The sequence below is a fragment of the Balaenoptera musculus genome, chromosome 11 (genome assembly GCF_009873245.2).
Source record: "Balaenoptera musculus isolate JJ_BM4_2016_0621 chromosome 11, mBalMus1.pri.v3, whole genome shotgun sequence".
Classification (NCBI taxonomy): Eukaryota; Metazoa; Chordata; class Mammalia; order Artiodactyla; family Balaenopteridae; genus Balaenoptera; species Balaenoptera musculus.
The window spans coordinates 32,183,000-32,206,866 of record NC_045795.1 but is presented as its reverse complement, the minus strand read 5'-3'; the positions used below and the strand labels follow the sequence as shown (position 1 = coordinate 32,206,866).

The 23,867-nt window shown below is 53.4% G+C and overlaps 3 protein-coding genes across 5 annotated transcripts in view; 2 read left to right on the top strand and 1 right to left on the bottom strand.

Annotated features, from left to right (window-relative positions):
* Positions 1-9,344, top strand: part of CUL9 (cullin 9) — a 39,161-nt gene extending 29,817 nt beyond the window's left edge. The window contains exons 29-41 of one of the 3 annotated variants that reach the window (XM_036868946.1): positions 79-278; positions 734-984; positions 1,963-2,308; positions 5,415-5,555; positions 5,685-5,849; positions 6,016-6,179; positions 6,547-6,640; positions 7,170-7,244; positions 7,392-7,502; positions 7,626-7,743; positions 8,082-8,215; positions 8,832-8,905; positions 8,986-9,344. In XM_036868946.1, the coding sequence (XP_036724841.1) occupies positions 79-278; positions 734-984; positions 1,963-2,308; positions 5,415-5,555; positions 5,685-5,849; positions 6,016-6,179; positions 6,547-6,640; positions 7,170-7,244; positions 7,392-7,502; positions 7,626-7,743; positions 8,082-8,215; positions 8,832-8,905; positions 8,986-9,190 (2,078 nt within the window). In that variant the 3' untranslated portion in view covers positions 9,191-9,344. The remainder of the gene's footprint in view (positions 1-78; positions 279-733; positions 985-1,962; positions 2,309-5,414; positions 5,556-5,684; positions 5,850-6,015; positions 6,180-6,546; positions 6,641-7,169; positions 7,245-7,391; positions 7,503-7,625; positions 7,744-8,081; positions 8,216-8,831; positions 8,906-8,985) is intronic. The other 2 variants (XM_036868947.1, XM_036868948.1) reach the window with 2 other exon arrangements.
* A 518-nt stretch (positions 9,345-9,862) lies between these two features.
* DNPH1 (2'-deoxynucleoside 5'-phosphate N-hydrolase 1) lies at positions 9,863-12,419 on the bottom strand. The gene is given in 5 exon segments (XM_036870143.1): positions 9,863-9,948; positions 9,951-10,028; positions 10,216-10,325; positions 10,498-10,564; positions 12,026-12,419. Coding segments are annotated over 5 exon segments (735 nt in total).
* Positions 12,420-20,506: 8,087 nt separating this feature from the next.
* TTBK1 (tau tubulin kinase 1) overlaps positions 20,507-23,867 on the top strand; it is a 40,664-nt gene continuing 37,303 nt past the window's right edge. The window contains 2 exon segments of the mRNA XM_036869251.1: positions 20,507-20,537; positions 23,517-23,678. Of these exon segments, the coding sequence (XP_036725146.1) occupies positions 23,571-23,678 (108 nt within the window). The 5' untranslated portion in view covers positions 20,507-20,537; positions 23,517-23,570.

The following is a 23,867-nucleotide window of genomic DNA, read 5'->3' as shown; positions in this document are numbered from 1 at the left end:
GAATGAGAATGGGGTCCCCTTTGCCCCCACTCCTCTGTCCCTTCCCCTCCTCGGGCGCTGACTGGGAGCGGGTTCCAGGCGTGCTGCAGCTCCGTGAGCCTGGGCTCTGGCCCCATGGGGAGGCCCTGTGGCTGCTACCTCCCCAGGCGTACCTGAACGTAGAGGAGGATGAGGGCCGAACCCTGGAGCAGAAGAGGAACCTCTTGAGCTGTCTTCTTGTCCGTATTCTGAAAGCCCACGGAGAGAAGGGCCTCCACATCGACCAGCTGGTTTGTCTGGTAGGCAGAGGAGACTGTGATGGTGGTGGGAGAGGTAGGGAGTCGTGCTTGGGGGTGGGGTTGGAGGCAGGGGTCATCACAGGGAAGGTGAACTGTCTCAGCCCGAGACCTGGTAGGATGACATTTCCATTTGGGTTTTCTATTCCCGACGGGCAGTTAGACAGAAGGTAGAGACCAGACATGAGTGCTGACCACGTGCCAGGCTCTATTCTAAGAGTTTACATGATTAAGTCATTTAATCCACACAAAAATACTATGAGATAGGTGGTGGTGGAGTTATTATTATTATTACTATTATTATTATTGTTCTCATTTGACAGATAAGAAAAATGAGGCATGAATTAGTAACTGATCCATAGTCACACAGCTAGTAAGGGCAGAGCCGGGCATTGAACCCAGGCAAGCTGTCTTCTCTGGGTAAAAGCATCCCACCTGTTTCCTCTCCTCCCGTCCAGGTGCTGGAGGCCTGGCAGAAGGGTCCAAATCCCCCTGGAAGCCTGGGCCACGCTGTTGCCGGGGGCGTGGCCTGTACCAGCACCGATGTCCTCTCTTGCATCCTGCACCTCCTGGGCCAGGGCTACGTGGAACGACGGGATGACCGCCCCCAGATCCTGATGTATGCCAGCCCGGAGCCCATGGGGCCCTGCCGAGGTCAGGCAGAGGTCCCCTTATGTGGCAGCCAGACCTCCGAGACCTCCAAGCCTAGGTAGCCACCCCTAGCTCTGTCCCCCTACTGCCACCCAGGACGGATGGCACTGCAGTGACATGGGAGGGGTCGTAGCGCCTAAGTCAGGCTCCCAGTGGAAAAATATTTCATTTCTTTCTGTGTCTAACCCCGTTTTCCCTGTCCCTGTTATCTCCCCCATTTTGCTAGTCTTCATTCCCCCTCCCAGCACCGTCATCCCCTTCTTTGCCTCCTTCCCAAGCAGGGCCCTTGCTCTCCCCAGCCTCCTAAAGCCAACCCTTAGGCAAGGGACCCAGACATGTAAACTCCTTTCTGGATGTCTTTCATTCTAAGCAAAATTGAAATATTATGCAGATATGTATTGAGTACTAACCGTGCACTTTGCTCAGTGAAATATACAAATTCTAGCTTTCAGGAAGTCTGTTCTACAGAGGAATTTGCCGTAGGATTCCCCTAAGTAGCTGGCACCCCTAAAGCTTTTTACATCAGCTCCAGTTCACCAGGAGTTGTTACGGCTCTACTTTTATGCCTGCTGTTCACACTGTGTGTAAAGCAAGTTATCTAGAGTAATCTTTCTCCAGCTTTCACATGCACACACGTTCAAATTCAGTTGAGCTTCCGGTGACACTTAGGCTGCTGGTCCACAGACTGCACTTTGAGGTGTAAAGCTGTAGATTGTTTCTCACCGGACACCCTGGTAGTATTTTGGGCGGGACCTGCAGTAGGATTGTCCCATCCACTGTAGGTCAATTAGCATCGTGACCCCTGCCCACTAGATTCCTGTAGTGCCCCCAGTCATTGCAACTGCCAGCCCCCCCCCTTACAAATGCTCCTGTGGAGGCTGTGCTCTGACAGTTGGTTGGATGGTTATCCTCAGGTTGGTTAAGCAAGTGTGGATGGAGATGTGCAAGCGGGGGCTGTGGGACCAGGGTGGGGTTCAGCTAGCAGGTTGGGTCAGCAGGGCAGCGAGACTGACCGCTGACTCTTCTCTCCCTCAAGCCCCGAAGTTGTGGCTGCCCTAGCATCCCTACAGCTGCCTGCGGGCCGCACCATGAGCCCCCAGGAGGTGGAAGGGTTGATGGAGCACACGGTGCGGCAGGTGCAGGAGATGCTGAACCTAGAGCCAGACGTGGCTCAGCACCTTCTGGCTCATTCCCACTGGGGCGCCGAACAGCTGCTGCAGCGCTACAGCGATAACCCCGAGCCACTGCTGCTGGCGGCCGGGCTGTGCGTCCCTCAGGCCCAGGCTGCCCCTGCACGCCCGGCCCACTGCCCTGTGTGTGTCAGCCCTCTGGAGCCCGACGACGACTTGCCCTCCCTGTGCTGCATGCACTACTGCTGTAAGGTAAGGCCCTGCCAGCTGCTCTCCTTTCCCGGCTCTTGCCCGACAATACAACTCCTTGGGAACTTCTGGGCTCCAGCCCCAGCACTGCCATTTCCCGTCCTGGGCAATGTTGAACGAGTCTCTTAGTCTCCCTTAAACTGGTTTTGTCATCGTAAGTGGTGCCTTGACACTCTACAGGTTGTTAGGATCTGGCGGTATGTGTCAGTGGTTCTCAAATTTTGCTGCATATTATAATTACTGGGAGCTTTGAAAAATCCCGATGCTCAAACTATGCCCCAGACCAATTAGAATCTCTGAAGGTGAAACCCAGGCATCTGGAGTTTTAAAAGCTCCTCAGGTGATTCCAGTGTTCAGCCAAATTTGAGAACTATAGGTAGGTACGTAGGTCGGTAGATAGATAGATACACACACATATACAGAATCAAGGTACTTTCTAAATGAAAAGTGTTATAAAATTGGTGATGACTGTAGTTTATGGTTTCCTTATCACCGTTCAAGGCTCTTTATCCCAGAACATCATCACTTTTTTTTACCATATATACTCTCATTTAATATAAAAATAAGAAGGAATGGTTTAATCCAAAAAATAGCACAAAAGCAGAGGGAAGTATGAGAAGTCAGGCTGCTGTAAAGTTGAGGCAGAGAAGGCTGTAGATGGAGAGGGAGTAGTCCTCAGCTGGGGAGGGGCTGAGGCAGGAAGCTGGGTACTGAGTGCCTCATCTTCCCTGCCTCACAGCTTGTAGGACCGGTGCCCAAACCCATCTACTTAGCAGGATGAGCTCCCTTGTTGCCCTGAATTCTAGTCGCCTCTCTCAGCAGCGCTGCCCCAGTGGTGGGTGACCGGGGCCGTGTGTGTTTGCATGCGTGTGTAGTTGTACTTTTTTCTCCTTCCCTTTTGCTCGGCTTCAGGTTACTCTTCTCACATAGTTGCCTCTGCTCCCTTTTTCCAGGTTCTTAATTATTTCCTTTACACTTTCACTTTTTCATTCAACTAATACTTGTCATGGACTTACTACGTGCACAGCTCTGGGTGCTGCGTGAGGGAGTGGGGAAACCCCAACTGGCAAGGACCCGAGAGCTAATACTAACCACAGCTAATATTTATGGGGGACTCACTCTGGGCCATTGTGCTGTTTTACACACATCATCTTGCTTAATTCCCAAAATAGTTCTGTGAGGTAGGTGAGCAAGCTGGTGGGACAGCAGAAGGAGAGGCGATTTGGGAGGTGGACAGGGGCCCAGATGGGTTGGGTTGGTGGACAGTGGCCTTTATGGGAAGCCCTGGTGGGTTTTAAGCAGGGAGATTATATGATCTGATTTCCATTTTTGAAAAGATCACTTTTTGTGGAGAAAAGACTTGGACAGAACAAGAGTGGAAGTAGGGACACTGGTTTGGAGACTGTTGTACAAAGAGGCAAGAGTTGGTGGCAGCTGGGCCTAGGGACAGTGAAGAGGGGAGTGGACGGATTGGGACGCATTTGGAGATAGAGCTGACAGGTTTTGGTGGCTTAGGACAAGGGAATCAAGGCAATTCCTGGGTTTTTGACCTGAGCATCTGGGAGGAGGGGATGTGTCATCTTCTACTGAGTTGGGGGAAATGTTTGGGCTGGAGGGCAGATTTTTGAGGGGAAATTCAATCTGTTTTGGCCAAGTGAAGTTTGAGCTGCTTTTGCTTTGTTGGACACCTGTGTGGAACTGGCAAGTGGACAGTGGATCTTTGAATTTGGAATTAAGTGGAGAGGCCTGGCTGGCAACACCCAGGGAGAGAAGAGCAGGCCCAAACTGTACCCCCATCCTGTAGAGGTGAAGAGACGGGGAGCCAGAAAATGGGACTGAGGAAAAGCAGGCTGATGGCAGAGGTCCCAGCTAAAGGGGAGCCAGTGGCAATGCAGGAGCGATCAGACGGGAAATCCTGGGGTCTGGAGCAGTTGGAGGTGGCTTCCCAGGGTGAGGCTTGAGTGGCAGAGAGCGGGAGGGGGAGTCCAGGCTGGAGACCGTATTCCACTTGGCTGGGCAGCAAAAGCCAAGGGCACACCCAAAGCAGAGGGGCTCCTTGTGGGAGTGGAGTGGGCTCTGAACTGAGATGCTGGCCTTCGTCCTACAGGGCAGGGCTCCCACCCCATGGTGGTGAGGGGCCCTCATGGCCTGTGTGCTTGCAAGCGTGGGGGTCTGAATTTGGAGAAATTTCCCCTGTATGATCTCAAAAATGCAAGAATTTTGCATTCAACTTCCCAGTTTATCTGGGCTTGTTTTACTATAGAAGGGGTTGGTTTTGTTTAGTACTTTGAGTGAAAATAGTCCGGTGAAGTGCTTCTTATTTATCCTGGAGCTTTGAAACCACCTGGGGGACTCTTCAGGGGTTGGATGCATCATTTGGGGAAGCTCGGCCATCGGCAGTGTGAGGGAAAGGGTCATTAATGAAGTCTTTTGGAGGCTCGGGTGCTCATGGTGTCAGGAGCGATGGGAGAAGGAAGCGCACTGATGGGACCGGCTCCCGCGGCAGTTGAGGGCTGAGGGGATGATGGCCTGGGTTGGCGGGGGCAGTGACGTGGAAGCAAGAAAAGGATTCAAGAGTTGCGACGGCTCCAGCACTGGGGACTGGGGGAGCGGTGGGGTGGCTGATTAGGCTTTGGGGGTGCAGCTGGCGAGGCTGCTTTGTGGAGGAGGCTGAGTCTGGGGAAGCGGGAGCATCGAGACAGGCACTGAGGTGAGCAGTGGAGCCGGGAGGCGAGGCTGCAGCTGCGGTGCAGTGACCCTGGCCAGCCCCCCAGGCCTCCTTTCTCTCTGACCTTCTTGCTGTCTCCAAATCTTTCTTAGAACTTCAATCTTCTCCTTTTTCTTGATTCTCTTTACCCATTCCCTTCACATCCATCCCAACAATAATTATAATTACATTACCACGGCCCGCACATCCTCAAAGTGAACTGTAATTTGGACCAATCTCAGGAAGACTCACGGAGGCCGGAAAGCTTAGGGTCAGTTTCGAGGTTGACGTAGAAGCAGGCTTGTCTCTGGCCTCGTGCGCCGTCGGGGAGGGGTGCTAGGTGAGTCACACTTGTGCTGCTCCTGTGCCGCCCCTGAGCGGCTGCTCCTGTGTCCCTCCCAGTCTTGCTGGAATGAGTACCTGACAACTCGAATTGAGCAGAACCTTGTGCTGAACTGCACCTGCCCCATTGCCGACTGCCCCGCCCAGCCCACGGGGGCCTTCATCCGCACCATCGTCTCCTCGCCAGAGGTCATCTCCAAGGTACCGCCTCCTCGGAGAGGCTCCAGTGCTCAGCCCCAGGGAGTGGGCTGACACGCGGGGTGCGGGGGGCCCGGAGGTGTGGCATCCGGAGAGACAGGCCCTCACCTCGTGGCACCTGTGTCCCCACAGTACGAAAAGGCCCTCCTGCGTGGCTACGTGGAGAGCTGTGCCAACCTGACCTGGTGCACCAACCCCCAGGGCTGCGACCGCATCCTGTGCCGCCAGGGCCTGGGCTGTGGGACCACCTGCTCCAAGTGTGGCTGGGCCTCCTGCTTCAACTGTAGCTTCCCTGAGGTGGGTGCCCACCCTGGCTCTGCCCTGGAGCCGGTATCCACCCCTCTCCCTGCCACCCACAAGGACTCTTCCCTGTCCTCCCCACACTGCCATCCTCCAGACCTGACCTCTCCCTCCCTCCCAGCAGTAAGGCTGGGCTGCGTCCTCACTGCCCCTCCTGCTCTAGGCACACTACCCTGCCAGCTGTGGCCACATGTCTCAGTGGGTGGATGATGGTGGCTACTACGATGGCATGAGCATGGAGGCCCAGAGCAAGCATCTGGCCAAGCTCATCTCCAAGCGCTGTCCCAGCTGTCAGGCTCCCATCGAGAAGAACGAGGGGTGTCTGCAGTAAGAAGGGGGTACTGTGGGCACCGGCAGGGTCGGGGGGCATGGGAGAGGGTGGGAGGCCTGGCGGAAGGAAGGGGCAGTGGGCCTACCCGAAAGCTCAGCAGACAAGGGCAGTTACTCAGCCACCTTCACGGCACCCTCCAGAGTGATACCTGGATCTGAGTGTTCCTTCCCCCACTTTTAAGCCTACGCTGTATAGGGGAATTCAGAAGCCAGGGTGTGGTCAGTAAGGATTGGTACGGTTAAGGAGACTAAGAGGGCATGAGAGGGACCAGGGCATCTTCAGTGGTGTGTCCAGGCCCTGGGCATTCCTGGTGTGGCCCTGGCCAGAGGCAGGAGCCCTCTGACCAGCTAGCTTCCTCCACAGCATGACTTGTGCCAAATGCAACCATGGATTCTGCTGGCGCTGCCTCAAGTCCTGGAAGCCAAATCACAAAGACTATTACAACTGCTCCGCCATGGTAAGGGGCTGGCGCCGGAAGGAGGGGGCAGAGGCCCAAGGGCAGTGAGGATGAGATGCTGCCGGCAGGGCCTGGGCACAGACGTCTCTGTGTCCCAAGCAGCCGAACAGCTGTTGGTACGAAGGCTCAGTGGGGAGAAGACAGAAGCCACCTGGGCCTACAGGTGCTGAGAGTTCTATCTTGGGAGGTCTATGCATGAAGACCTTCAGCTCCAGAGTCGGACGTCTCACACCGAGGTGGCTACAGAGGCCGGGGTGGGCTGGGCACTCCCAGGAAGCACCAGCGCAGAGCAGAGCGAGGACTCTGAGTCAGAGCCTGGCTCCGCTGTGTACTCAGTTAACCTGTCCAGGCCTCAGCGCCCTTATCTGTAAAAGAGGATGATAGTCTGACCTACCTCACAGTTATGAGAACTGAATGAGAAAACCTGGGTAAGGCATCAGAAGGCCTCCATGAATGGTAGTTGATCTGATTATTAACCTCATCCTGCCCTGCCAAGCACCCGACAGCCCTCTCGACGTGTCTTTCCCAGGTAAGCAAAGCAGCTCGCCAGGAGAAGCGGTTCCAGGACTATAATGAGAGGTGTACTTTCCATCACCAGGCCCGGGTGAGCAGGGCGGAGACGGCTGGGTCGGTGAGGAGGTCAGAGGGCTGGGCCAGATGGCTGGGCAGAGGCTAGAGGTCCCAGGGAGATGAGTGCTCTTCTGACTGGGTGGGGATGCGCGTGCTGGCACTGACCGCCTTCCTTGCACAGGACTTTGCTGTGAACTTGCGGAACCGCGCGTCTGCCATCCACGAGGTGCCCCCGCCCAGATCCTTCACCTTCCTCAGCGATGCCTGCCGGGGTCTCGAGCAGGCTCGAAAGGTGTGGGGCGGGGCAGGGGGGCGATGTGCCCAGGGGTCTGGTGGGCTGGGAGAGGGAGGGAGGGAGGGAGGAAGAAGCTGGCGGGAGGCGGCCTCAGCGGGAGCGGTGGCCTGGGCTCCGCAGGTGCTGGCCTACGCCTGCGTGTACAGCTTCTACAATCAGGACACGGAGCACATGGACGTGGTGGAGCAGCAGACCGAGGCCCTGGAGCTGCACACCAACGCCCTGCAGATCCTCCTGGGTGAGCCCCCTGCCCGCTCGGTGCATCGGTGCTTTCTCCTGCCCCCTCTCCCCCAGCACCCAGCCCCGACACACAAAACGGGTGGGTGACCAGAGCCAGCTGCCCACCTTCATTCTGTCCCCTTCCTGCCCTTCATAGCCTTATCGCCGTTATAAAGTTCCAGTCCTCAGGTACACAGTACACAGACCTTCACCCGACCTTTGCTTTGGTTACGACCTGTCCCCACCTCTAGGCACTAGGCCCCGGTAGATGTGGGTGGCACATAGTGGGCGTCCAGTATGCATATGTGGAAGGAGAGGAAGAAGGGAGGGAGCCCCCATACCCTGCCCCCTCTGCAGAAGAGACCCTGCTGCGCTGCAGAGACCTGGCCTCCTCGCTGCGCCTCCTGCGGGCAGAGCACCTCAGCACGGGCCTGGAGCTGCTGCGGCGGATCCAGGAGCGGCTGCTGGCCATCCTGCAGCACTCCACCCAGGTAGCCGCCCAGCTGGCCCGGCCGCCCTGGGGGATCCTGAAGGAAAGGCGTCAAGGGCAAATGGACCTGGTGTGCATCCCAGCTCCCAGGCCTGCCCCTTAGCCACCTGGCATTTCCTGCAAAATGGAGTTGGTTATCCCAGATCAAGGGTATTTGGCCAGTTGCTTGCTCCCCAGAATCACTTGGGGAGCTTTTTCAGAAGATTCTTTGCAGACGTGGATTTAGAATCCTAGGACTGGGGGCAGGGGACTGGCATCCACCGGAATAGGGGATCTGGGGTTCTTTCTGGCTCTAACACTCTGATGTCTAGTCTAAACTAGGAATCCCACCCTCAGAGAGCTTACAGACTGGTAGTAACTTGGGCAGAAAAGGCGTGAACATACATGGGAAGCGGGGGTGGTGCCTCACCGCAGTATCCTGGGTCTCTGGAGACCACCTCTGAGTCATATTACACAGAGGCAGTGGCTTGTGGAGGGCAGTGCTGAGGGGGGGGGCATTCCTGGCAGGGGCCGGTTCCCCCTCGGCCCTCAGGGGACGCTGGGTGAAGCGAGGCTGGGTACAGAGGCCCCGTGTCCTCTACTCTCCTGCTCCCCGCATCCTCCCGTCTCCTTGCCAGGATTTCCGGGTTGGTCTCCAGAGCCCATCATCGGAGGCCCGGGAGGCGAAAGGATCCAACGTGCCCGGCAGTCAGTGAGTGGAGGGGGCAGAGCCACGGAGGGGGCGTGGGAGGCGCCAGGCTTCCTCTGGGGCTGAGCGTGGCGCTCTCCCAGGCCCCAGGGCTCCTCGGGGCTGCAGGCGGAGGAGGAGGAGGAGGACGACGATGACGACGAGGACGATGTGCCTGAGTGGCAGCAGGATGAGTTTGAAGAGGAGCTGGACAATGACAGCTTCTCTTATGACGAGGAGTCTGAGAACCTGGACCGAGAGACTTTCTTCTTTGGCGACGAGGAGGAAGACGACGAGGGCTACGATTGAGGGGTAGGATGCAGGGAGCGCTGGAGCCGCCAGAGTCCTGGGGCCACGGGCTCAGGAGTGCACCCTTCCCCCTGTCTTGAGGGTAGGCGGTTACCAGTGTCTGTGGCACCGTCTTCTGTTCACTGAATAAACTTTTTTTCATATACTTCTCTGGAAGCAGACCAGACAGCTTCCTCAATGGGCCACTTCAACTTCCCCCTCCATTTCACACACCCAACCCTCCTCCTCCTTTACTGTTTTCTTTAGGCGTCCAGACTTCCATCCTAAGAGAAAGTCCACAGCAGACCTGTGTGACTTACACCGATAAAGGGAAATAAAGGTCCACGTGGTACAGGACCAGGTACAGGCTGGCCCACTTGCCTCAGACCCAGCCCTGCATCAGAGACAGAGAGGAATGGCCACTCCCACGATCGATCAGCTTCCTCCACACTCCTGAGTGTTCCTGGGGGGAGCTTGAGGGCGTTAGGAAGTATCCTCGTCTTGGGGGCCTGTGGACCTTTAAAGGGTCTCTACATCTTGAAGTGAAGTGGGGTGTTAAGAGAATATTATGGGGGACCTGCCCCCACCCCACTCTCACACAGATGGAAAGTTAGAATTGTAAACATGCCATGAATCTGGTACTGGGGCTAAGGGGTAGGAATGGTACTAGAGCAAGTCTGGGGTCAGGAGAATTTAATAAGCTGGGGTGAGGTCAAGTGGGGGGGCCAGGGGAGCAGCCTCCCGCTCGGGAGGATCCGCTGCAAAGTATCCATCCAGCACGCCGCTGCCTCTTCCGCCTCGTAGCCCCACACCTGGACCCGCGAGCCTTCGGCTGCTCCCCGGATCGTGGCTGAGAGCACTGAGGAGGAGGAGGGAGGTGAAGGTGGCTCCCTCCCACACTCCCCCCTCCCCTCCCTTTCCTGTCCCTTTTTGGGTGGGCACTGTGCTCAGACCCCCCCCCCCCCGCAAGGAAGGAGCGGAGGGTGGGGTCCTCAGAGAGCTGGGGAGGGAGGCAGGGGCGGCCATCCAGGGCTGGGGGTGCTCACCTCGGCCAGACTGCGGGCGGAACAGGCACAGGACTGGTTTATTGCGGGCCACGGCCCGGCCCAGCTCGTAGCCTACACCCAGAGAGGGCTGGGCCACTTCTACACAACCACTGGGAAGAAAGAGGAGACCAAGGCTCACTCGGGTTTGTAAGGGAGACATGACAGAGTCTGGCTGTAGTGGAGAGGGAGCTCTAGAAAGTCCCTTCTAGGTGGGGAGGCCAGGCGTGTCCAGGGGATCTAAGACCCCAGGGGAGTTTGCAGGCAGGGGGCAGCGCCACTCACCCTCTGCCTGCTGCAGCCAGGCCAGGTCCCTCATGGATGAGCCTGTCGCCCCCAGCAGCCTCTTCCCCTGTGGTTGAGGGAAAGCTGGTCAACGGCTCGCCCTGGTCCTCAGTTCCTCTCCTCTGCTCTCGACCCTCCCAGGCCCACCCTGCTCATGGAAGCGGGGAGACAGAAGAGATGACCTCCAGGGGCCCACCCAACACTAAGATTCCATGAAAATGAGTGAGGAAATGAAACAGCCCGAAAGAAAAATTCACTCCTGTGCAAGGGGATGTGTGATTAGGGCCAGAGGAGTGATACAGATGAGATGAAGGGAAGGAAGAACTAATTCACCGTGGGTCAGTGATCGGGGTGGAGAGAATGAGGAATCGCATCCCAGGTGGGGGAAAGGCAGGCAGTACCAAGAGGCTGGCCCCGTGCAGGGAAACTAGGGCCTCATAGACTCTCAAGCTGTGGTGGGTATGAGAACCACCCGAGAACTTGACCAAACTACAAAGACCCAGGTGTCAGTGAGCCCAGGCCGCTCTCCAGGTGATTCTCATAGCCAGGTAAGTTTGAGAACCAGTGCCGGAATGCAGAATGTAACCAGTAGGGGTGTTGGCAAGGAAGGCAGGCGAGGCGCTGGGGTCACGGGGCAAGGAGCCCAGCTTTCCAGCTTGATTAAAATCCACTAGGAGCACGAGGCTCACAGCCCCCCAGATCAGAGCAGAATAACTGGAGAACTTGTTAAAAGTGTACTCTAAGGCTTTATCCCAGAATCTGCATTTTCAACATGCTCCCGCAGATGATTGTTGAGCACAGTAAAGTTGGAGAGCCACCAGGCAGGGGGGCACAGACCCCGAAACCAAAAAGACTTAAGCTTCAGGGTCCCTGGCTTGCACAGGCCCTTCCCAAAGCCCCAGCAATTGTGATTTGTGATTTCGTCTTTTGAAAGAGGTCGCCCAGAATTGCATTGGGTCCCTCAGATCCTGGATCTGCCCCTGGTGGGGAAAGGGGAAAACACTTAAGGTTTTCTGAGAAGTACAAGAGTTCTGGCACCATTTCCAAAGTAGAAAGTCAGCCAGATTCTGGGCCAATCACACCGCAGGAGCAGCACATACTGGTAACAGTCTGATCAGAGGGCCTGAGAGAGACGGTGGTCGCGGGAGCTGGGGTCTGTCGGGTCTGAGGGAGGGCTGATACCTCGGCCCAAAGAGGGGTAGCACGAGGGAAAGCGTTAGTCCTAGGTGGGAGAGAAGATGCCAGCGGGTGAGGCATCTCGCTGAAGCAGCCCGGCCCACTCCGTTCTGCTCCTCTCTACAAACGCCTCCGGGAGGAGCCCGACAAAGTTTTCCAAGAAGGACCCAAAGGTCAAGATAGTAACTGAATGCGGAGAGTGGGCTCACAGGTAGGACGCACGCGGGCCGCCTTTCCGTATCGGGCAGGGGCCCTGCCGGGAGCTTCCCCGCAGGAGAGCGGGCCTGGGTCGAGGGGCCGGACCTGCCCTCGCCCTCCCGGCCGACCGCGCCCCGCTCCCCGGCGGCCTCACCGCGCGCGCCCTGATCGGCGGTCGCCACGTGCTCGGTGAGCTCCGCCCCAAAGCGCCGCAGCCGCGACACGATCCTTCCGTACAGCTCCCGGTCCTCGCGTCCGCCGGGGATGCTCCCGCCGAAGTACAAGGAGGGGCGGCCCGGCTCCCCGCGCTCCGGCCGCCACCGCCGCCGCACTTCCCTCCCCGCGCCAGGGGGCGCCCGCCTACGGCACGTGACCCGGCCCGCCTGCGGGGCTCCGGTGCAGGAGTGTCCACACTTGTGAAATGGAGACGTCAACCGTACCCACGTGTGGGAATCCACCGCCTCCCGGACTTCTTTAACTCGTCCAGGCAGAAGGCGGGGTCCTCCCGATCTTATACACTGCTCCCCGCCGCCCCCAGGCCACCGCATCTCTGCCAAAGGCAACTTCATCCTCCCAGCTCTTCAGGTCCCAAAGCTTGGAGTCAGTTTTGACTCCTCTCTTTCCATCAAACCCTACCTCCAATCTATCGGCAACCCCTACGGGTGACTTCTCCTTTCCAAATAAATACAGACTCTGACGCCCACCTGTTGGGGAACCAACCTTGGGTCAGCCCCCCCCGCCCCCCCCCCCCAAAGCCTCTCTGCAGACACCTGGTTGTGGTGAAGGAAAGGGCAGCGATTACTGCAGGGTTCCAAGCAAGGAGTTCAGGACAGGAGTGCTCAAAAAACCCAAACTCCCCCTTGGGGTTCAGGAAAGCATTTTTAAAGGCCAGGCGAGGGAGGGGAGTCCCAGGGTAGGAGATTAACTCGAGCACAATTCTCTGATTGCTTGATGGTGAGGTAACGGGGCCGTGTCACAGGGGTGAACATTATCAATCCTCAGGTTCCCTTAGGTCTGGGGGCTACGAGCGCATGGTCATCACGTAGTTAATTTCTTCCATTTGGTGGTGGTTTGAGCATCTGCCAAACAACTCAGAAAATGTGCAGATAGTGTTATCTAGGTACTTCAGAGAGCAGCTAAAGCAGAGGATATGGGAGAGGGGTCTGTCCCGGGAAGACCCCATAAGGTCCTGCTTGGTTACACCTCCACCACCTCTGCTGCCACCCCCTCCTCCAAGCCTCCACCACCTCTCTCAACAGCCTCCTCACAGTCACCTCACTTTCCTGCTACACAGTCTGGTCTCCAGCAGGGGGACCCTGTGAACACATTCGTTAGGTCATGTCCTCCTCAGCCATACCCTCCAATGGCTCCCACCTCACTTGGGGTAAAACCCAAAACCCCTGCAGTGGCCCACCAGCCCCACAGGATCTGGTGACCCTCTTACCTCTCTCATCCCAGCTCCATTACTCTCACTGGCTGTTTTGCAGCCACGCTGCCTTTCTGGCTCTTCCTCAGATCCTTTGCATTTGCTGTTCTCTGGAGCCCTTTTCTCCCAGAGAGCTCCCTGGTCACTCCCTTACCTCCTCCAAGTCTGTTCAGGTCACCTTCCCTGACCACCCTCTTCAATATGGCAGCCTCCCATCTCTATCACCCTCCTGTGCCTTGTCTTTTCTCCTCTCATTACCATATAACTGATTAATTTTGTTGTATGTCTTTCTACACTCAGTAAAATGTAAGTCCCCAGAAAGACAGGAATTTTTCTCTATTTTTTTATCCCTAGCTTCTAAAACTGTGCCTGGCACATAGGAAACATTTATCAAATATTTGTTGAATGAATGAGTGGATTAAATGAGCAGCTGCATTTGATAGCACTTTGTAATCTGCTCAGCCCTAGACTAAGCTAATAGAAGCAGAGTCTGCAGGGAGCCAGGCAAACACACCATGGCTCACTGGTAATAACAATGATTTCTCCCTCATTTTATTTTGAAAATTACACAAATATAGGACAAAAACTTCAAATGGAATGAGAGAGTACACAGTGGAAAGGGAGTCCTGAGACCCCAATCCCATTCCCCAGAGGAGCGCATCATCGGAGGTTTCTTCTGAATTCTTCCTGATTAACTATAAAACACCAAAGCATGGGGTGACAGAGCAGACACAATAACCATTTTTTTAAAATGCAAAGACACAAAGAGAAGGCAAAGACATCTTAGGCTACCTCTGTCCTCTGATGGACCCAGCTCCAAAGATACACGAACCATGGGGCAAACGTGTGTGCACAGCTGTGCACTAGTGCTCTCAGCACCTTTGCACACACAGCCACAGCTGCATACTTAGGAGGCTGGCCTCAGGTGCCAGAGGCCTTGAGGGGCAACCTCCTTCACTCTCCCTACCCTCAGTCATGCCGTCCTCTGGTTCTCGCCACAGGTGAGGAACACATGTTCACATATAGACACAGAGCATCTTGTTTCTGCCTCGGTGTCTTCAAGAAAATAAGCCGGCCTCTGTCTCCTTAGCTCCCGCACTTCTGATGTGCCTGGCATCCCCACCTCAGGCTGAAGGAGAAAGAGGAGAGAGATATTTTGTCTGTTTCTCTAAATGGGATATAAAGCCCTGCGATTGGTTCTGTGTCCACAGTTGAGTTGGGTGAGGATGCAGAGCCAGCCATGGCTGGCAGCTCAGATCCTCGGCTCAGTGCAGAGAGGCCTGAGTTGGAGGGACAGGGCACTAAGTGATGGGTTGGGGGGCCAAGGGTGGTGGGCAGGTCAGTGTATCCAACTTATATACCAGTAAAGGGAGCAGCAGAAGACTATCTATTGCATGATTGTATTTAAGTGAAATGTCCAGAAAGGGCATATTTAGAGATACAGAAAGCAGAGCAGTGGAGGGCTGGGGTGGGAGTGGGAAATGACTGCAGGGTAGGGCCCAAGGAAATCTTCTGGGGTGATGGAGATGTTCGAAAACTGGACTGTAGTGAAGATTGCACAAGTCTATAAATTTACAAAATATTAAATTGTACACTTACAAACGGCAAACTTTATTGACATGTAAGTTATTCCTCATAAAGCTGTTTTTATTTATTTATTTATTTTTATAAACTTATTTTATTTATTTTATTTTTGGCTGCGTTGGGTCTTCATTGCTGCACATGGGCTTTTCTCTGGTTGTGGCGAGCGGGGGCTACTCTTCGTTGCAATGCGCAGGCTTCTCATTGTGGTGGCCTCTCGTGTTGCGGAGCACGGGCTCTAGGCGTGCGGGCTTCAGTAGTTGTGGCACATGGGCTCAGTAGTTGTGGCTCACGGGCTCTAAAGCGCAGGCTCAGTAGTTGTGGCACACGGGCTTAGTTGCGGCGCACGGGCTTAGTTGCTCTGCGGCATGTGGGATCTTCCCAGACCAGGGCTCGAACCTGTGTCCCCTGCATTGGCAGGCGGATTCCCAACTACTGCGCCACCAGGAAAGCCCTAAAGCTGTTTTTAAAAAGGCAAAAATAAAGTACTGAAAATAGTATCAATATAATGAGATTCAACAATTATCAATTTATGACCAATTTATGATCTTGTTTCACCTATATGCATATTCAACTTCCCGCTGTCCTATTGTGATGCAAATTGGCTACGTGTTCAACACTGTCTCCATTCCCTCTGATAATATTTTTTCAAGTATTTCTTTTGTTGTTACATTTAAAAATCTGTATGTCTTGACAACTACTTAAGGGGAAGATAAGATTTCTTTCTACTAAGTGTGATACTGTGATACTTTAGGCATTAAAGCACAGCTAGTTCTTCTTTCCTAGTTTCATATTGGCATTTTAACAGATGGAATTTTATTTTAACAGACGGAAGTAGCGTTTGTTGTAAGGTGTATGTAACCTATGTTAACTTCGTGGTCTGAAGTGTCTAGCTATCAAGCGGATTCTTTAGTAGACCAAATCTTTTGTCACTGAAGTGTTCTGAAGCATATACCTTGATGTTTAAAAGAAAAATATTCGTTAAAGCAACTTTTCATCTTCTGGGATCTACTTTTTAAAACTTCCATCCCCTGTAGTTATCAACTGCATGTGCCAGGCCTCTAGAAATTAGTATGTTAAACTGAACCAACTTGATGGGAGTCACTATCCATACATAGGGCTGGTTTTCCAAAGAAAAGTATTGTTTAGAGTAGCAAGATTATAATCCTACCTAGGCATGTTGTAAAGCCGTTTGAAAAGTAACTGAGAGCAAGTTTTGTGAATAGAAATGTAGTGCTCAAGTCACACCCTCCTTTAAAAGTTGTAACAAATACAGATGAATTAAAAAGAAGTTATGTAAGAAAAAGCAAATTGAAGATCATATTAGTTCATTTGTAAATTTTTTTTTTTTTTTTTTTGCTGCGTTGGGTCTTCGTTGTTGCGCGCGGGCTTTTTTCTCTGGTTGTGGAGAGCAGGAGCTACTCTTCCTTGCAGTGTGCAGGCTTCTCATTGCGGTGGCTTCTCTTGTTTCGGAGCATGGGCTCTAGGCGCGCAGGCTTCAGTAGTTGTGGCACACAGGCTCAGTGGTTGTAGCTCGTGGGCTCTAGAGCGCAGGCTCAGTATGTGTGGCGCACGGGCTTAGTTGCTCCGTGGCATGTGGGATCTTCCCGGACCAGGGCTCGAACCCGTGTCCCATGCATTGGCAGGTGGATTCTTAACCACTGCACCACCAGGGGAGTCCTCATTGTGGTTTTGATTTACATTTTCCTGATGATTAATGATGTTAGGCAACTTCTCACGTATCTGTTGGTCATTTGTACGTCTTCTTTGGAAAAATGTCTATTCAGATCCTCTACCCATTTTTAAATCAGATTTTTTTGAGTTGTATGAATTCTTTACATTTTTTAGATATTAGCTGCTCATCAGATATATGATTTGTAATATTTTCTCCCACTTCGTAGGCTGCCTTTTCATCCTGTTGATGGTTTCCTTTGCTGTATACCTTCCCATGTTTAACAACCAAAAAACTGGGAGGATACATGAAACAATGACGTTTGAACATTGGCCATCAGGCGGCCTAAGACAGTGACTCCTGAAAGATGAAACAAGCCAGGTGAGAGTATTGTCTGCAGGGTTTCTAGGCTGCAGGCAGGAGGGAGCCAGGCTGAGTCTGGCTGTCTCCTTGAGCTGAGGAGACAGAAGGGGAGGCCAAGGCAGCTAGTTTGCAGGATAGAGCACAGGATAGGTCAGAGAGCTCTGGAATCTTCAGAGGGTTCCCTGGGACAGTCAGCTGAGGACTGATCAGCACACATGTGTGAGGAAAGTATCTGAGGTGGGAAAAGAACCATCTGAATGAACAGAGAGAACAATCTTTGGAGCCCACACAAGATGCAAATCATGCCTTTCCCTCCAGCTGAAGGAGTAAAACCTCATAATTCTTGGGGCATTGGGTAAATGATACCAAAGGGTTTGCCTCAGTGGTGGGGAAAATTAGGCCCAGACTAGATGCTTCTCAGTTCCCTCCTAATGAAGACTTAAAAAGTAAGCCTTGAAAGGATCAAACTGTTTCTAAGTAAATTAATTGCATCCCAGATCAAAGCTCAAGAGTATTTACTGAAGCACAAAAATATCCAGGACACCACAAGGTAAAATTAACAATATTTGGCATCCAATTTAAAAAATTACAGTATGGAAAGAAGCAGAAATGTATGACCTACAGTGGAAAGATAAACCAACTGAAATGGTTTCAGAAATGATTCCGATAATAAAATTAGTAGACAGTTTGTTAAAAGAGTTATTACTATTCCATGTGTTTAAGAAGTTAGAAGGAAAATTAAATATGGAAGATTTTTAAAAGACCCAGGTCAAACTTCTAGAAATGTAAACTACAATAATAAAAAATACATTGAATGGGATTCATACCAGATTACATGCTGCAAAAGCAAAGATGAATAAAGTTGAATAAATAGCAGTAGAAACTATCCAAAATGAAACACGGTGAGAGAAAAGACTGGGAAAAAAATGAACAAAGCTCAGTGAGCTGCAGGGCAACTTCAAGCAGCCTAGTAGACAGAGTATTTGGAGTCCCTGAAGGAAAGAGAAGAGCAGAAAAAATATTTGAGTAAATCGTGGCCAAAAGTATTCTGAACTTGATGAAAACTATAAATCCACAGATACAAGATGCTCAACAAACCCCAAGCACAAGAAACATACATACAGAGACTCCCCTGGTGGTCCAGTGGTTAAGAATCCACCTTCCAATGCAGGGGACTCGGGTTCGATCCCTGGTCGGGGAACTAAGATCCCACATGCCATGCCACAGCTAGAGGCAACTAAGCCCGCATGCCACACTAGAGAGAAGCTCGTGCACGGCAACAAAGCCCGCGCGCTGCAACGAAAGATCCCATGTGCTGCAACTAAGACCAGACGCAGCCAAATAAATAAATAAATATTTTTTTAAAACTTAAAAAAAAAAGAAACATGCATACAACTACACCAAGGCACATCATAATCAAGTAGCTTAAAAACAGTGATAAAGAGAAAATCGTAAAAGTAGCCAGAGGAGTAGAAAATATTACATACAGAGGAAGCAAAGATAAGGATAACTGCAGATTTTTCATCAGAAGCAATGCAAGCTAGAAGACGGTACAGCAACATTTCTAAAATACTGAAAAAGAAAAAAGTCAACCTAGAATTCTAACCTAATACTCAGATCAGACTGTGTCTTATCTCTGCTCAAAGTTCTTCAGTGATTTCCTGTCTAAAAGTCTGAGTCCTCTGTACATTGACTCTGCGACAGAGATGCTCATGCAGTAGGCTTATTGGGATGTGCTCTGAGGATCAACATCTGGGGAGGACTGAAGGAAGCAGCACTGGGCAGAGTAGATGCTGAGTTTTGACGCAGCCTCAACAGAAACCTTGGCTCACCCTATCGGGGGTTCGTAAATGGGATGTTCCTTCAGAGCGGCCTTGAGTTGGGGTGATGGTGCCAGGCCTTTGTACTCACGGGTCTATCATCGATTGGCTATGGGATGCCCCAGGAAGGGCACATGATCTTGGGCATGGCAGCTCCCTTGGTCAAGGGCAATTCCAGACAGAGAGTGAGCTGAGAGAGCCAGTCTTCAGCACCCCAGGCAGCCAGGGAAATGAGTCCCTGGATTCTGAAGGAGGATCTGGATGGCTCACCACATTGTCCACTATGCTTCCAAAAACTCAATGGAGAGAAGCTAATCTCCTTAGCACAGCACACAAGGCCCATCTTTCATGATCTTGCACAAAGTCACCCCCAGCTCACCACACACTGTCTTCTCAGCCTGGAAGTCTGTCCCACCCTCTGGCCCCACTCATCTGTTGAAAAACTCCTACTAATCCTTCAAATTACAGTCGAGTGCACCTCCTCCAAGAAGTCTCTTCTGGCTACTTTTGCAGATTCAATGATCCTTCTTGCCAGCATAGAGGTTAGAAGCATGCACCCTGGGGCCAGGGTTTGAATCCCAGCTCTGCCACTTGTTAGCTGTGTACATAACTTAAGGCAAATTATTCAACCTCTCTGCATCTTAGTTTCCTCATCTATACAATGGGTATAACACTAGTACGCTACCTCAAAGGGTTGTTATGAGGGTTAAATGAGTTAATATATGAAAGGTCAGAACAGTGTCTGGCAGGAGTAAATCGTTACTGCTATTATTATTGTTGTTGTCGTTGTGGTTGTTGTTGAAGTTACTCAGTGTGCATTTGTTGAAGACAAGAAGGATGGAAGGAAGGGACCTGAGAGAGACAAACTGCAAAAGTATGCTCAGGGAATGTTGAGTAATCCAATCTGTCAGAAGGGTAATAATAGCCTCTCTGGGCCCATATTGGGAAGAATGTTTCATGTCACAGTAAAGAGTGTGCATCTAATTTGCTAAGAGAAACAAGAGTTTGTCAACAGATGGGAGAAAGGACCAAAGAAAGAAAGGGCCAGGTTGAGACAGGAGGTAAGGAGTATATATATATATACGGCGAGGTGAGAGTTACAGGTGAGGGATGGTGTTAGAAGAAATGGGGGGGGGGCTTATGAGAGGATGGGTACAGGTGAGGGGAAATGAGTTTAGAGGAAAGTAATATGAACGTATGGAAGATTATGTGGGAAAATCAGTTGAGGCTGATGGGAACAGGTGAGGAGTGATAGAGACATGCTGGGAGTGGTGAAGATAAAGCAGGATGGAGACAGGTGAGGTTTGTGGGGACAGGTAAAGAGTGACAGGGCCCTGCAGGGGGATGGGGGTCAAGCGAATGGCAGAGACCAGTGAAGAGAATCTATGAGCAGAAACAGGTCCATACGAGAGAGAGTCCTAGGGCCGCAGGAGTGGAGAAAGGAGCAGAGTAGACTGTGATGTCAGAGCAAGGGCGGTGATGTAAGAGCCGGGGCGGTGAGGAGGTGATGTCAGGGCTGGTGCTGATGCTGGCGGCGCAGTGCATTGTGGGCAGCTCCCCGCTCTGCCGCTGCCGCCGCCGTCGCCGTCGCCCGAGAAGGATCCGGGCCGGGCCGGGCCGGGATGGTCCCGGTCGGGAGGCCGCCGCCACCGCCGCCGGAGGGAGCGGGCCGCCCAGCACCGCACTGAGCCGCCCACGCCCCCGCCCCCTCTCCGCCCCGGCCCCGGGGGATGCGCCGCCCGGAGCCGCTGCCTCCGCCGCCGCAGCCGCAGCCGCAGCCGCAGCCGCAGCGGGCTCAGAGCAGGTGAGGCGAGGCGAGCCGAGGCGAGGCGGGGCGGGGCCGGCCGGCCGGGCGGCGGTCGGGGAGGGGTCTCCTTCTGTGAACCCATCGGGCCTCTGCCCTGGCTCACCTCCCAGCGCAGCCTTCTCCAGTTCCCCCTCCCTGTGCCGTCTCCAGCTCCGCCCGAGGTGGGACGCTGGCCTACACAGCCTGGGCCGCATCCCGAGGCCTGGATCGGCGCCCTGCCCCCCAGCACACCCACCCTCTCCAGCCTGTCCTCCAGGGGTTTTGCTCCTCGTTTCTCATCTCTGTCCCCATCCCTATGGCTTCACTCTCCTGACATCCCTGACAGTCGTTCCCTGCTGTCTCCATAACCTCTCTCCCTTGTCCTCCCACCAGCCTCCTTGCCTACTTCCTCATCCCTTCAACTGTGCCCAGAAGCCCTTCTCATGGTCCTGTCCCCTCTCCATCTGTCATGATTATCCCTCACCTGTCTCTGTCTTATGCAACCCCTTCCTCTGATCCTGTCACCCTTGTCCCTTGCATTCCCTGTGCCCCCTTCCACACCTCTCTTCACCTGTTCCCATTACCCCTCACTGATCTTCCTCACCTCTCCTTACCTGGGCTCCCAGATTCCCACACACACCTGGCTTACACCTTGCACAGGTGCACACCAACACTTATATGCACATGCCATGATGAGCTCGCAACCACCTAGATATACACCCCCAACACACACACCTGCACGCACGCACACACATCATCAGTCCCACACTCTCATACATACACACTTGCTGACAGATATAAAACCTCCTCCACAAGCCCTCTCTCTCCACACACCCATCCCTCCACACACTAAAGGGTCCTGAGGGGGCGGTCATGGGGCAGCCAGGTTCCGTGTGTCTGTGTCATCCAACCCTAGCCTGGGCTGAGTGCAGTCCTCTGAGGCAGAGAGTGGGAAGGATGGTGGGCAGGGAGAGGCAGGGAACCCTCATTTATCCTCTTGCCTCCACTCCCCCTTTTCCCACCTCACCTGTTCCTCTATGCTTGCCCATCTATAGAATGGGAGCAGGACTCACATCTTCCTCATCAATCTATAGAATCCACCATCACAGGACTGGAAGGCCCACCAGAGGTCACCCTGTTTAACTCCTTAAGGCTCCCTCCCTACTGGTTCAATTGCTTCTTCAATCTTGTCCTCATCCTGTCTCTCCACCTTTATTCCAGAATCCCCCATCACTCCCTCTCCCTTCATCCTGCCATTGCTCTCACTGCCCTCTGAATTCCTGATGCCCCATTTGCCACTTGGCAGAAGGAAGGCAGAGGCCTATTTAATATCCTCACAGTCCTGATACTCTGAAGTTGTGTGGATTGGAGGAAACAGTCAGCTGAGTCATTTGGCAGAAAAAGAGTGACAGTGTCCCTCTCCCTGAAGATCCCTCACGGCACACCATGACTTGTGGAAGGTTGTTTCCATGCCTTCGCTATCCCACGCTGCCCCTGTACCAGGATGGTCAGACACAGGAGCCCTGGGGAATGAGTCCATCCCAAGTAAAGACAGGCTCATGGAGTTCCCACCCCATCCATTGGTATCTTAGGCACTTTCCTCCTCTCCACCTCCCCCACCATACCCAGCCTGAGGAGCTTCCTTCCATCTGTGACTGTCCAGGGTCACTGGGAGGCCAGAGCTGTGTACTTATAAAAAGTGTAGGGGGTAAGGAGAGAGGAAAAGATCCATTCCTGTACCGGGGTGGCAGAGATCTCAAAGAGCCATCTCTTCTGGCCCCTGCCCACATACGGGCACATCACACACCAACAGACACAAAACCACACATAAGCACATGTGGACACAGATGTACAGACACAAAGACACAGACACATAGACACACAAAAAGACACACAAAGACATATACACACTCATACAGAGGGTACACACAGACACACACATGCGCACACTGACATTTCCCTGGGTAACACTGGCTGGCTTTCCCAGCCCTCACACTTGGGACACTCCCCCTGATATCCAACTTCTACCTATCCGAATGCGACAAGAGCTATGTTTCTTCCTTAGCAGACACAGAAAAGTGTGGGCAGAGGCTCTCTCACCCACCGGCCATCCAGACCCACTGCTCCCTGGCACATCTGCCTTCTCTTAGGCCGCTTCCACTTCCCTGCTGTCCTCACCTCCCTCCAGTTCAGCCTGCCTCTCTCCCTCTGAGTGGCCACAGGGCTGCCATACCTCTAAAATCCATGTCTTGAATCCATCGCCTTATGTTCACCCCATCACTCACATCCTTGCTTCTCACCGCCGTGGCCGTGTCAGTGGTTTGGGCTCAGCTCTGAGTACGGTTGCAGCCTCCTCACTCAGCACCATCCTCAAGGGGCTGTTGGGTAGCTCCTCATTTTCGGATAATCACATCTCCCATGGTTGATTGGAGGTCTCTGTCACTCTGGTGTGTGTCTTCCCTGGGTCACCCTTTGGTTCAGCAGGTCTCCCCTTTCAATAAGCCTCAGATACACAGTTCCTTGGGCACGGTGTGGCACGGGAAATGTGCGGGTGTGGGGGCCACAGATCGAATCCCCAGACTGGTCCTTCTTGGCTCAGGTCTCTCCTGCCTAAGCACTGATTCCAGTCTGGTGCGCCCCTCGGTCAGCAAGTCTTCCCCACATTAGTTAGCATATGTCTCTTTGGGAAACCCTTTCCCCACAGCCTGTTCACACATCATTTTCCTCTCCTTTTTCTACCACATGTGTGTGCCCGTTGCTGGTTTTCACATCTCCAGTTTGTAGTTTGTATCTCCCTTCCTGTGAATGGCATTTCTGTCTTCTCCTCTGACCTCCCCTTGGTTTTTACACAATGCTTCCCCCATTGACCCCTAAAGCATCCACCCAGTGGGCCAGGGAAGGATGCCTGCCAGGAGAATGGAACTCCCCTCCTCCATATCTGCAAGTGGGTCCCGGGTCCTAACCTGCCCCCCTCACAGTCCCTCCCCACTCCCCCAGGTAGATGGCCCCTTCAGGGCAGGCCCTGCGGACACCCCTCCCTCCGGCTGGCGGATGCAGTGCCTAGCGGCCGCTCTTAAGGACGAAACCAACATGAGTGGGGGAGGGGAGCAGGCCGACATCCTGCCGGCCAACTACGTGGTCAAGGATCGCTGGAAGGTGGTGAGTGAGTGACCCAGCAGGGCAGAGGGAGGGGTGGGGGAGGATGGGAGGAGAGGATCTAGAGACCTGTTAAAACAGGTGCCCTTGGCGCCCCTACCCTAAGAGGGAGGTGCCCCTAAGCTCATTTGTATATGGCTTGCAGGTCATTATTTTGCCTACACTTGTGGACAATCGCTTTCTCCCAGTGCC